General features: G+C 48.6%; 1 protein-coding gene across 1 annotated transcript in view; it reads left to right on the forward strand.

Moving 5' to 3' along the window:
- The first annotated feature begins 1,512 nt into the window (after positions 1-1,512).
- Positions 1,513-13,886, forward strand: part of EHD1 (EH domain containing 1) — a 30,855-nt gene continuing 18,481 nt past the window's right edge. The window contains exons 1-2 of the mRNA XM_024193587.3: positions 1,513-2,006; positions 5,945-6,042. Coding sequence (XP_024049355.1) covers positions 1,603-2,006; positions 5,945-6,042 — 502 coding nt within the window. The 5' untranslated portion in view covers positions 1,513-1,602. The remainder of the gene's footprint in view (positions 2,007-5,944; positions 6,043-13,886) is intronic.

Raw genomic sequence — 13,886 nt, forward strand, 5'->3', positions numbered from 1 at the left:
TCTTCAGCGGCATTTCAGTGGCGGGGGGTCCTTCAGTGCCACGGAAGACCCGGAGCGAGTGAAGGACCCCCTGCCGCCGAAGTGCCACTGAAGACCCGGACCGCCGCCGGGTATTCGAATCGGGCCCCGCAGTTCCTAAAGCCGGCCCTGATTTGGAGGGATGGTTTCTGGACGATTTGGGGGATAAATTGGGTGGACTTGGACGACAGTGGCTGGGGGGCTGGTGTTGGGGGAATGGTATTCAGGAGGCATGGTGTTTAGGGGGATAGTGTCAGGAAGTTGATGGGTCATTTCAGTGGACACTGTCGGAGTTGGGGTTTGATTTCAGTGAATAGTATCAGTGGCTGGGGGGGTTTGATTTCAGTGGCAGTGTTGGGGGTTGAGGAGTTGATTTCGGTGGTCAGTGTTGGGGGGTTAATTTTGGTGATCAGTGTTGGGGGTTAATTTTGATGGGCACTGGGGGATAGGCAGGTTGATTTCAGTGGGTAGTGTCAGGGAGTGTGGGGTTGACTCTTTTGGGCCATATCATGGAGTTTGGGGGTTGATTTTGGTGGTCAGTGTCAGGTGTTTGATTTTGGTGGTCAGTGTTGGGGAGCTGATTTAGGTGGGCATTGTCTGGGGATTGGGAGTTGATTTCAGAAGGCAGTGTTGGGGTTGGCAGGTTGATTTCAGTGGGCAGAATCAGGTGTTTGATTTCAGTGGGCAGTGTTGGGTAGTTGATTTAGGTTAGGGTGACCAGATATGCTGATTTTATAGGGACAGTCCTGATATTTGGGGATTTTTCTTATACAGGTGCCTATTACCCCCACCTCCTGTCCCGATTTTTCACACTTGCTATCTGGTCACTCTAATTTAGGTGGACAGTGTCAGAGGCTTTGGGGTTGATTTCGGTATAGGGTTGCCAGTTTTGGTTGGAGGTTTCCTCACATGACATAATCTTTAATTCCTGGAGACGCCAGGACAATCCTGGAGGGTTGGCAACCCCTAATTTCGGTGGGCAGTGGGGGCTGGGGGTTGATTTTGATGGGGGAGTCAGGGGTTGGGGGAATGGTGTGAGGAGCGTGGGGGGAGCCGGGCCACCGGGGTGGCAGTGGTGAGGAGGCAGAGAGTGAAGATAGCAACCCCTCACTGTAAGTGTGGGTTTGGTCAAACCCCTGCGGCCCTTGAACACCACATGATCCTACATCAGCCAATGATTGAGGCTACTTTTGCCTCAGTAACTGTCATGGCGACTAGTGGGGGTAGGGGCGGAGATGTGAGAATTTAGAGCTACTGTACTTCCACCTCGGTAACTGTCATGGAGGGCAGGGAAAGGCAAAAAGCGGACGCGGAGGAGAGGGGCGGAAGTGACGCCACTACGATTGTAGAGCTGTGGCAAGGAGCGTTTGGAATGAGGGAGCGGGGCGGAAGCGGCCCAACTGACGGGCACCAATCAGCTTCTCGGGGGCGTGGCCGTGGGGATACGTATAAATGCAGGCTCTGAGGGGGGCGCTTCATTCAGTGGCAGGCGGCTGAGCACAGCGGTGGGCGTTGCTGGCCCGTTGTAGCGCTCCCGTCCCCGCTTGTAACGCAGCCTTCCCCGCCCCTCCAGTCCCCGCAGCCATGTTCAGCTGGGTGAGCAAGGACGCGCGGCGGCGCAAGGAGCCGGAGCTGTTCCGCACGGTCTCGGAGGGGCTGAAGCAGCTCTACGCCACCAAGCTGCTGCCGTTGGAGGAGTACTACCGCTTCCACGACTTCCACTCCCCCGCGCTGGAGCCGGCCGACTGGGAGAACAAGCCCATGGTGCTGCTGGTGGGGCAGTACAGCACGGGCAAGACCACCTTCATCCGGCACCTCATCGAGCAGGACTTCCCGGGCATGCGCATCGGGCCCGAGCCCACCACCGACTCCTTCATCGCCGTCATGGGCGGCGAGACCGAGGGCGTTGTCCCTGGCAACGCCCTGGTGGTCGACCCGCGGCGGCCCTTCCGCAAGCTCAACTCCTTCGGCAACGCTTTTCTCAACAGGTGAGCGGCGGGGGGCGGCGCGGGGGCCTGCAGCGTCGCTCGCCGCCTTCCTTCAACATGTGAGGGGCGGGGCGGGGGGCCGCGGCGCCCCTCAGCGCCTTTCTCCCCAGGTGAGGGCTGGCCTGGGGCCTGCATGGCCACTCATGGCACCCCTAGCCTCCAGCTTAGCACCGTCCTCAACAGGTGAGAGCCCGAGTATGGGGGGACCTGCAGTGCCCCACTCACCTGCAGGCCCCCCCCAGCGCCATACTCAATAGGTGAGTCTGGGCTCGTGGGTGGGCATGAGTGGCACTGCATGGCACTCCCAGTTCGAGCTTAGCACCATCTCCAAGCTGTCACCTCCTGGTGTGGAGGCCCCAGGATGGGTAGGGATTGGGGGGGGAGCCTGCCAACAATACTTGTCAGCCCCAGACTTATGGCAACCTTCTTCGTGCAGAGCCCTGTACCAACTCCTGCATAATACCCCCCTCTCCAAACCTAGCGTTAGGGCTTTCATCTGTTGAGGAACATGGTCACTGGGGTGGTACCTTGGTAGGTGGGGATGGGGAGCTGCCATTGTACAGTTAATGCTGAGCTTGACCTAACTGAAACCACCCTGGGGCCTCCACCCCCGGACTATTTACTGAGTCCTGACAGGCCATAAACGTTTACAAGTGGGTCCTGAGGCCAAAAGTTTGAGAACCACTGCTCTAAGGCATAGTTCTTGGATGCCTCACCCTATAAACTGCAGCCAAATTCTCTTACAACTCCCTCCCTGCCCCCTAGGCAGTCTTCTGTCTCTGAATGGCCTCAGGCAGAAGGGGATTTTTGTGCAGAACTGCATAGTGATGCCTTCCTGTCAGTGTCTCAGATTTCAATACCAATGTTATCTTGGCCACCTCTGAATGGTGCATGGAGGGGGCTCTGAACGAAATGACTAGGAACTGACCCTAAACAAACATGAAACTGACTGGGTGATTTCCCAAGCTGAAATGGGAGAAAGAGAAATTAATATTAAAGCAAGTTAACTTAAACATCAGATTCCAATCCTCTAAACCTAAGAGGATAGTAACTCTAAGACGGGACATAATTCATTAGTCTTTTAACATGACAGCGTCCCTTCATAACTCAGAGCCCACTTCTCTGCTCCTGCAAGGGAGTTCAGGAGCTCCCTTGGATGCAGAGGTATTGTAGAGTACTCCTGTCATGTACCTCTGCTCCTGGGGCTGGCATGAAGCCTCTGTACCAGCTGGGAAGTCCCTTCTTGCTCAGTACTGTTGGCACCTATAATAGCTGTTGACAGTGTAAAGGGGCCTGGATCTAACTGAAACACCCACTTGTAGCTCTCCAAGCTCTTAGGGTAACATCCCTGTTTTAGAGATGGAATAACTAAGAGGCAGGGTTGAAGTGACTCAGCCAAGCCTGCCCACAGCTGGGGGTAAAACATAGGTCTCCTGATGCCTGCTGTAACTTTGAGATTCTTGAGACTGTCACCCCAAAGCATAAGCAAACAGTTGCCAAGTCTAACTTCTCTCAAACTAAACCAATACCTGTTTTAGGGTGGGTTTCCCCTTGGGCTTCCCTGGTCTTGCGCAAAAGTGTGACCTCAATAATACGGGGGGGGGGGGGGCATGGAAATGTTCTGATGCCCTAAGGTGCTGATTGAAGCCTAATGCTAGTGGACATTTCCTAGCATGTGGCTGCTTCTGTAGTTGAAAGGGGAGAGAGTGTCACAATTTTCTATTTTAATCTCGAAGTGAAACCCATAAGGAAGTGGGTAATTCAGGCATATCCAGCCACAGGTTCTCATAACACTCATAATCATCCAGAAATGGGTTCCCTGCCCTTGGTGATAGAAGATGATTTCATAGCTGACCACAAGGGCATGATACAGGAAGGCATGAATGAAACACTTGAAAGCCATACTAGTGGCATAGCATGCAGCTTGAACTCGTGATCAGGGCCCCTCTCTGTTCATGGCTGCTTCCTCTCTGCCCAGAAGGCTGCCTTTTGGGCAATTCTAGGTCAGGATCTACTAGCTGTTTTTGGGCTGGCTTGTTTATAAACCAATTCTAGATGGCATTTAAACATCAGTGTTAAATGGGTCTCTGGAATGTTGGCCTCTGATCTCCCTGTTGGAGGAGAGTGAAGAGTGTTAATGCTTAACCCAAGTTCTCATCTTGATGGCCTAGTGTGATTAAAAAGTCTTGTGTACTGCAACTTTAATACACTGTATCCTTTTAATCTGTTAACTGTCCTAGCCAGTGGGTTCTTCAGCTGGCATGTAACAAAGGTTTGTCTCTTGCATTCATCCTAAAGCTCCTTAAAAGAGCACAGTGGGTCTCTAGGCTCAATAAAGGAGTAACATGTCCTTGTTTTTCCTACCTCCACTGCTGTGCTATAATCACCATGCTAAAGGTGTCTGTGTATGAGCAGCAAGGCATGCAGTTTGAAACTAAGATTTTGTGTGTGTCTGGAAGATAATGTAGAAATGTCCAGCTTTTAAAACTGCTGTCTCTTTTGAAACACTGGGGATTAAGGCTTACAATGAGCCTTGTGCAGGAGTTGAGAGATTTCCTGCCTCTATGAAATCCATGTCAGCTCAGCAGGATTGCTTTGCTGTTGTAGTTGATCAGACTCTTCCTTTCTGCATAGCTAGCTGAAATCTCCTCCCAACAGAAAGGAGCTGCTGACTCCACTGAGGAACTAAAATTGCTATGGACTCAACTTCTGAAATAAGAACAAGCTAAATATCTTGCCAGTTGGTCTGCCTAGTGGAAAAATAAATGAATTCCAGCAAATTCTCCCTCTTTTAGATGACTCATTTTCAAGAGAAGATCTGATCAAAAGTTAGGAAACAGTGAATGGCAGCATTAAATTACTGATCATAGTATTGTTGGAGTAGTGGAAAGGTTAGGTGTGGAATTCTAAAGTCTGGCTTTCTTTCCTTTAAAAAATGTGCTGTTTTGGCATCAAGCTTGCCACTCTGTCAGCAGCTGGAAGGTATAAAGTACACTAACTTGCAGTATTGACTGACATTTCCCGTTAATATTCTTAATGACTCACATTGCTGCTTGCATCTAACATTTCACTATTGGGCTTAAAGTTTTCAGATACCAGAGAGCAATAGCTTAATTAAAAGTGACAGATTAGATGTTGGGCTGGTCTAAATTTAGAACTCCATTGATGCTGATCTACACCAGCTGAAGAGTAAGTCTATTGTCTTCATTGGGGTTTAATAGAAATCTCTAAATAACAGCACTGCTCCAGTATGGCTCCCTTGTCTTTAGCCTTGTAGACTTACATGGTGGCTTTATGCATATAAGGCTGAAGAGCAGGTGTGTTGCTCTGTAGATGATACATTAATGTGACACTCCAGGTTTAATTTAAAGAAAACTGATAATTGGTAGCTTAAAATTGGTCACTATTGCTAGTAAATCTGCCAAAGAAGCTACAGACTCTATCCAGTTTTTCACATACTTAGAATGCAAGAGATGCACCTCCTTAAGGTAGCCACTTCTTATAAGACAGTGAATCACAGAGGTGGAGTGATTTATAGATGCCCATTCTGCTAGTGCTGTACAAACATAATAAATGACAGCCCCTTCCTCAAAGAGCCTGCTGTCTAGCTTAGCAGCCCTCCTCCCATATACCTGAGGCTGGATTTATGCTCACCATACCCTGTTTGGTAAAACTCTCTTCTCCCCTCCCCCCCCCCCTTACAGATAGGGGAGTTAAGGCAGTGTCTGCTGTGGGAGCAGAGGGGAGGGAGGCTTGCCCCTGGTCACATAGGGAGTCTGACAAAGTAGGCAATTGAATCCAGATATCCTGAGCCCTAGCCTACAGCCTTGACCACATGGCTGGGCTTCCTTGTTTTTTTTTTTTCTTGCCTCTGATCTTTTACATACCATAGAAGGAAAGTGCCTAGCCTCTCTAATTGAGTATCTCTTCTCATGTAGGTTCATGTGTGCCCAACTACCCAACCCTGTCCTGGATAGCATCAGCATCATTGACACACCTGGTATCCTCTCGGGAGAGAAGCAGCGCATAAGCAGAGGTAATTGTTTGTTCGCTTTAAATGCGTACCAGTGCCTACATTGTATGAGAATTTCCAGACTGGATCTGACAGACCAGTGGGACCATTGAGTCTGAAGTGTGAAACCGGGGATACTACATAATATAAAAACAGACTAGCTTGAGCCAAACTTGACTATCCCTCCGTATTTTTGGCCTCTTCTAGAGATCTGGTCTGAAGTACATGTGTGCAAAGCATTTGGTACAACAGCAGCAGGTTACGGCTCCAAGCAAAGGCAGTTGGATTTGTTTCACCTTAAAGGCTAAATAGCTTGACATTCTTAAGTCATCCACTTAACCTTCCTGGTTCTCTGTCAGCCAAGGCTTGAGATATTTGCCCCCAGTGTCAACTCCTAGTATAGAAATGATTGGCATCACTGCAAATCATATTGCACTGGTGGCTAAAACTCCAGTGCTAGTCTGGCTTTCTGGAGCTGTCTGTCTTGGGAGCTGTGAATATTTTCTGGTTTTGGGGTTTGGAAGAGAATAGTGTCAGTAGAGGTGATTCCCTCACTTGGAAAATCTGACCAAAGACTAGCTTGAAGTAGATCTGAGGCGCTGAGACTTAACTGTGAAGCTGACAAAGTGCATCTGATGTCCACTCCAGAACCATAGTATTAGGGCAAGTCCAGTTCATCTTGGGAGGCTAGCATGGCACCCCCTGGATGCATGCAGGATCGCTTGTTGGGTTGTCAATGCTTTAAGGCCGTTCAGAAGAGCAGCCTGGTCTAGTGGCTAGGGCATTTAACTTGGAGTTGAGAGAAGTGGTTCTATTCCTGGTTCTGCTGTGACCCAGGGCAAGTCACTCTCCTCTCACCCTATCTGTCCTATTTAGAATAGAGGCTCCCTTGCTGTGTGTGGGGCTAGTAATTTTAATAGAAATGAAATAAGAGCTGGCTGTTGGGAGTCAGTACTCCTGGGTTCTATTTCTAGATTGATGAGGAATGCAGTGTAATGGTTAGAGCTGGGGAGTTGGCACTCCTGGGTTCTAGTCTCATCTCTGCCTTTGCTCTGGGGTAACTAGCTTCATTAATGTGCCTCTTTCTGTAGCATAAAATGGGGATGACACCCTCCCACCTCAGTTAGTTGTGAAGCATGCTGCTGAGAATGCTAAGCACTTCAGATCATCTCAATGAGTTACTTAGCTGAGCCACTTCTCAAAATGCATGTATATGGTCTGTTTCCTTTCCTCTCCACTGTACTGGAGGTAGGGACAATGGCTGACTGAGTTTGCATGTCCCTGCTCATATCAGAAAAGCTGCACCTGTTCATCTCAATCTAATTAAACTGACATAAACCTCAGATGTGTTTAGCCCTTGCTTAAAATTGTAACTCCTCTTACAAGCAGAACCAATTTAAAGCAAGTGTTGAACAAGCTTGTTCAAATCCCTAATGTGGATGCACCAGTGTAAGCTAGGGGCATGTATTCACTGTGGAGATCTTAGATGACCAGCACCCAGGATAGTTAAGGCCAATTGTCAGCAGCCATGCTGCAAGCCATACTTGCGCTACTGTCTTTGCAGCTGTTGCATTCCCCAGGTCACTAGGATGTGTGATGGCACATCCCATGGTGCTTTGTATAACAATCTATGCTACTTTGTCTCTGAATTGTGAGAATTCATCTGTACTAGGCGCACAGAGGGAATTGTGGGAAGTCATTGGAGGACTAATAGTACTTGAGTTATTTAGCCTGTCCTCACTGCAGGGTGGCTTACCCAGCCCAAGTGAAAGCAGAACCTGGACTCTAATCCCCAGCCAGGCCAGCTGAAAGTCCCAGTAAACCTGGGTGAGAGGGTTTTGTGTATGAATGGGAGTGGGGCGCTAGGGGCAACACATGGCTAAGAGCTTGGGCTAACTCTCTGCAGCAATAGGTACCCAAAATAGATGGGAGACCTCAGTGCCGTCATGTTACTCTTGGGATGATGGACAGAGGAGATGGGACATAGTTATGCTTGAAGGTGTTTGATCTATAGACATTGCAGAGGTGCTTGAAGCTGTGGCTGTTAAACATGGCAGTGGTTTCATGTCCCCTCTCCCCCCCATTTTCCCCCAAAATCAATAGGGTTTTACCCATTGATGCCTACAACATTCCCTGAAATGTTGTAATTAATCAGATGTACTGGTCAAAAGTGATCATGTTGCGTCCAGACTAACACATACCATGGAGTTGAATGTAGGGCCTCACTAGTTCAGCAAATCAGCCCTCTGGATGGTAGGTCACTATTGTCCCTGTCCTACAGATTTGGGTGGAAAACCTGAGGCACACAGTGGAAGTGATTCGTGTAAGGTGGGTGAGCAGCAGGGATGGGGAATAGAATCCTGGTGTCCTGATAATCAAATAACTCCCTGGTCTAAACCACTAGACCTACTGGCTATAGAGAGGAGAACCCAGGAGTCCTGGCTCCCCATTCTGTGCTCCAGTGAGTAGTCTCTCTCTCCCATCCTGACAAGTGACACTTCACAACTCTCACTTGACTGACTCCCATTCTAGTATTCTTCAGCTTAATGCTTTTACCACACTGACTACACTACAAATTCAATGGACCATTTTCTAGATTACTGCTTGATGTGTGCAGTGATGCTGCCTCTGAAATGGCTTCCTCAGCTGTAGCCTGCAGCACCTGTTGGCTTTAGCATTCCAGAGGTCTCATGGCACCAAGTGGCATCTGAGCTTGGAAGCTAGCTTCCCTGTAGTGAGCCCCCATCAGGGAGCAGTGTTCTGAGATCTTGCTTGTGCATTTGAGGCACAATTGGTTTATACATTTGATCCTCTTATTGTGACTGTAAGGGACTGGGGGAATGCTTGTCTTACAGCATCCCTTGGCTGTAACATGACTGCCAGACTTGAGTCACTATCTACATGGCTAAATATTGAGGGGGAGAATTTGGCAGGCAGTAATTTCCCATGGCTGGGTGTTCGGAGTAAAAATAGGATCTGTTCTACGTAAGTGCATACATCTGAACCTGTTGTAAGTATAGTCCCATCCTTATCACCAGAATACATAGCTCTAGGACAGCTTGGAGTACCTTCCAGTCATGCATGAATCATCCCAGGTGGCTTATTCTCTAACCTCTCCCTTGGGGGGGCAGGGGTGTGTGCATGCATGTAGTGATGCTTACAGGGTTCATGCTGCTCTCTCCATATTGGACCAGGGAGGTCAGAAGTGCACTGTGCCCTTGGAGCTCAAGGTGGTGGAATTTGGAATGGTCCTTAGTTCCTGGGGGATTTTGATAACCACTCTGACTCTCTTCCTGAGAGAGCTGTCTCCTGCATGGATGCTTAAGGTAGAAACCTGAAGCAGCATTGTCAACCCTAGTCCCCATCCCAGAGCTGTTGGCTCCTTTAAGTGCCTGGAGTGCCTTGGGAGAAACACCAATATCTTGACCTTCATCTGAGAACCCGGTGTAAAGAGGGCAGGACAGGCTGACTTCTGATTGCCCTGTTTGCATGCATAGCTCCTAGAAGTCACAGCTGAGATTGGGGCAGGGGCCATCTTTGTGTGCACAGTGCCTGGTACAATAAGACCACAAAGTGAGAAAAGGAGTATTTATCCCCATTTTATGGAGGGACTTGCCCAGGTCTGCAGAGTTGGGACTAGTGCTCAGTACTTGTGGTTTTGGAAGTGGGCTGGGATTCACAAGACTAGCCTTCCTTTCCTTCTAGAGCAGAGGTCCCCAAACTGTCATGGAGGAACATTCAGGGGTGTGTGGCAGGGCCAGGCCAGCCCCCACAGAGGGCAGGGAGGGAGGGCACCCAAGCCCTGCTCCATGCCTGGCCCTGCCCTGCCCACAGCCTTGGGCTGACTGCAGCCCAGCTGCAGCTCCACACCTGGCCCTGGTCACAGCCCTGGCCTCAGACCCACCCTCAGCTGTGGCTCCAACCTTGGTCCCCTTACCTCTGTCCACTGTCCCACTCCTGGCCTCACCCCAGTGGGTGAGTGGGGGACATGACCCTGAAAAGTTTGGGGATCACTGTTCTAGAGGCAAATGCTCTGTACTGACCTGGATCTTCTGGCTCCCAAGCAGCATAAATATTTACCTCTAGCCCCACTGGTTCTCAACATCTGACTCTCAAAATCTCAGGCCTGTTATTGGTCTATTGACCTAGTGCTGGCTATGATCCAGGTCTGACTCTAGCAAGTGCCTGACCTTGACCTAGTATTTCAGTTTCTTTCTATTGGCTTCTCAGTGTTTCTGCCAAAGGATTTCACTCCTCTTCTGTACCCCACACAGCTTCAAAGCACTCCACTGTGACTACTCCCCAACAGAGAAACTGGGCTTGTCACTTCTGTGCTGAGGCTGGTCCCTGCACATTCCCTTCTGTGTCCATCTCTGGGCTTGTTGAGATCTTTGCTGTCTTGTAACTTAGCTTGGCTCTTCCTGAGTATCAAAATCCTGGCTTTGATTGCATTGCTCCAGAAGCTCCTGTTGTATTTGTGGCTTCTTGGTTATGGCAAAGGCCGGAAGGAAAGTGTCTTGCTTAATCACATCAGCCTTTCCAAACCCTCCTCTGAGAATTTTTCCAGTGACTAGTAATGCCTGCAGGAAACTGCTTTCAAAGATAAGGCTCTTGCTGCCCCTAATCAGAAAGAAACCAGGATGTAACACTAAACAAAGCACCATGAATTGTGGAACAATTCTACCCCTCCCCCTTACAAACCACAATTTGTTGGTAATGTAAGAGTTTAGCTGTCTTATTCCTGTAGTGAGACTTTTGGGCCACTTTAGAGGGATAGGCAGGTCACTTGTTTCAGAAAACAAGGTCTGAAATTCCTTTTTTTTAATTTCTAAACTTTCATTGGGACATACTCTGCAGTGTCTGGTCTTGTGCTAGTGCTTCAGGTATGGCTTGCATGGGGGAAGCCTGTGCTAATGATGCAGGTACATAGTTGTGATTCTCCATAGCTGATGGCTTCTAGTCTCAGGCTGCTAGGTGGCCTATTTATCTTCACCTGTTCCCTTTATAGAGACTGTTGCACTTGGTATAAATTCCTACATGTCAGGACGGTGTGTATGCAGTCCAAGCAATGACTGAGGGTATGAGGACTTCAGACATGAGAGGCTGGAATGGTGCTTTCAGGTGGTACAAAGAATCCTGACTTAGCTGCCTGGCTAGCATGTGCTCACACACGCCAGGGTCTGTCTGTCTGATCACCAGATTTGATGTAGAAAAGGAATTTCCCCTAGGTCAGATTATCATGGACCTTGAGGTTTTTTGGCCTTCTGCAGCAAGGGGTCTGGATAACCTGCTGAGATCACCTAATGTCTCACCTAATTCCCTGCTGTCACAAGGGCCTCAGGCATTGGTGGGCCTTGGGCTATATACACACTACAGCTCGTGGGTATGTCACTCAGGAGTGTGAATAAGCCATCCCTCTGAACTACTTAAGTTACACTGACCTAAGCACTGGTGTGGGTGGTGTTACAACATTGCTATCACTGCTCATGAGGGGGCTGGAGTAATTATGCTGAGGGGAGAGCTCTCTCCCATCAGCTTAGAGCATCTGCAGTAGCACCTCTGCCATGGCACAGCTGTGAGTTCTGTAGTGTGGCCACAGTCTTGGTCTCAGGAGACTTCTGTCCCAGACACAGAACATGAGGACTGAAATGTTTTAGTTTAACTGAAGTCATCAGACTCAACATAAGGGTATTTGGGGTGAAGTTTAATGGCCTGTGGTACACAAGAGGTCACACTATATGAGCTATTCTGATGGTCCCATCTTGTCTTAAAATAAGGTGATCTGACCAAGTATGGCCCCAGAAACAGTCACTATTAATGTAGAGTTTTCTCAGCTGATTAGAACTGTTCATGGTGTGTTGCCCCAGAGGAATACTCATTGGAGGAGCCATCTGCTGCATGGAAAATAGCCTTTATCCAGTCTAAATCCTCCCCAGTGTTCAGATCTTAACCAATTAGCATTCCTTCTGTTGGAGGAGTCTTGAACCTTAGTTGCATGAAAGGTGCCAGATTAGGTGCTCTTGAGATTTCAGTCCTGTTCTCAGGTATTTCTGAAATGCCTGCCATAATGGTTTAAGGAGTTTTCTTCATAGGCAGGAGTGGTAACTTCATCTGTGCCCTATGCTGTCCCTGTGGTTAAAGTGCTGGACAGGGTGCAAGATATTTGGCTTCAATTTCCAGACTCTGTGACCTTGGGGAAAGCTGCTTTATCTGTTCTCTCTGGCTTTATAAGTGGGAAAACTGAAGCATAATCTTTACTTTCCAGGGAAGGTGGACTAGGAAGAGATCATCTTCTAAGGTTATGAAGGGGCAGACATGGGTGGACTTGCTGACACAACCAGCAGTTCTGTTGTGTGACTTAGACACGCACCTTGTTCATGGGCTCAGACCCACCAACTCCTCTCACCTCAGATGCTAGTGATTTCCCATAATCTTGGCTAGGGATTAAACCCACATTCTAGAGTGAGTGGCCCTGCATCCTTTCCACCCCATGTGGTCTGAAGCAAATGAATGCCCTTGGATAGTCTGCCTGTAAAGAGCTTTGATTAGTGCTGGACTGCTATGCAGAGAGGCTGGCTTGATCTACTTCTACCTGATACTGGCTAACACTTTCTTGTGAAGGTCTGCCAAGTTTTCAGTGGCAGAACTGAGACTGGAAGTTGTAGAGAGCTGTAATTTACTCTTGACTCAGCAGGGGAATTTAGACTCAGGAATCCTGGCTTCCCTGGTCTCTGACAATACTGCTAAGGCATAAGTGCATATCAGAGCATTTCAAGAATGCACAGGTCAGCTGGGAACTTGGTGTTTAGAACCGCTTTTAGCGTAGCTTGCTTAACTTTCTGTTCCTGATTTACATAACTGTTCTGCACAGTATTGCCTTCCATTGTGGGTCTTGCTGAGTCACAGGAAATCTGGAGTCTGCTACATGCAAACTTCTATTCTGTGTTGTAAGAGCATTGCTCAAACCAAAAACAAATCCAGTCCACATAACTGTGGAGTAGGAAGGGTGAACATATATGAAGGCTGTCTTTTGCAGCTACAGAGGTGCTGTGGGGATCTAAGTCCTGTGCATGGCTTAATATTCTAACATAAGTATACTTCAAATGATCTTGAGTTGGTGTGATGACCAAGCACTGGACTGGCAGTCAGATATGAATTCAGTTCCCTGCTGCTGAACACCTTTTGGTCCAGGGCAGTCCCTTCCCCACACTTACTGTCTTGTCTGTTTAGATTGTAAGCTCTTCTGCATAGGTTCTTGCTTAACCACTGAAGGTGCTCCAATAGTATAGTGGTGATTTTGGGGCAATAGGACGAACATCTGTCACGTGTTCTTTCATCCTTTCTGGTCCTAGCCCCAAAGAGCTGAACAGATGGGGATTAGCACAGGAGTTCAAAGAAACATTAAGTTGGTATTGGTCAGCATGATGGGTAGTGGACTCAGCACGCCAGTGGCCTAACCATTGTCAAGTTTATTGTAGGCATCACAGTGAAGGGTTTTGAAGGATAATCTTCATTAAAGAAGGCAGGGCAAAGAGATGCACCTTGCACTTAGAGTGGAAGGTGGTGAGATTTGGGATGTGCCTTTGCTCTTGGGAGAGTTCGTTCTGCAATCTCAGACTAACCTCCAAAAAGCTGTCTCCTGCACAAGTGAGAATGTGGAGAATTCCACTGGGCCAGAGGAACAGAAGTGGGTCTCCATCCAGGAATTTTAGACAGCCTTCTCATGCCCTGGGTCCAGGCCACGGTGCACCTTAAGATAAGTACTGAGATCTTGACCTCTTGATTTCATATTCTATGGCAACAGTTCTCAACCACAGCTTTGGGGACCCCGGGGGGGGGGTGTAAGCAGGTTTCAGGGAGTCCACCAA

The sequence above is a fragment of the Terrapene carolina genome, unplaced genomic scaffold (assembly GCF_002925995.2).
Source record: "Terrapene carolina triunguis isolate 2854851 unplaced genomic scaffold, T_m_triunguis-2.0 Scaffold89, whole genome shotgun sequence".
In the NCBI taxonomy this organism is placed as follows: Eukaryota; Metazoa; Chordata; order Testudines; family Emydidae; genus Terrapene; species Terrapene triunguis.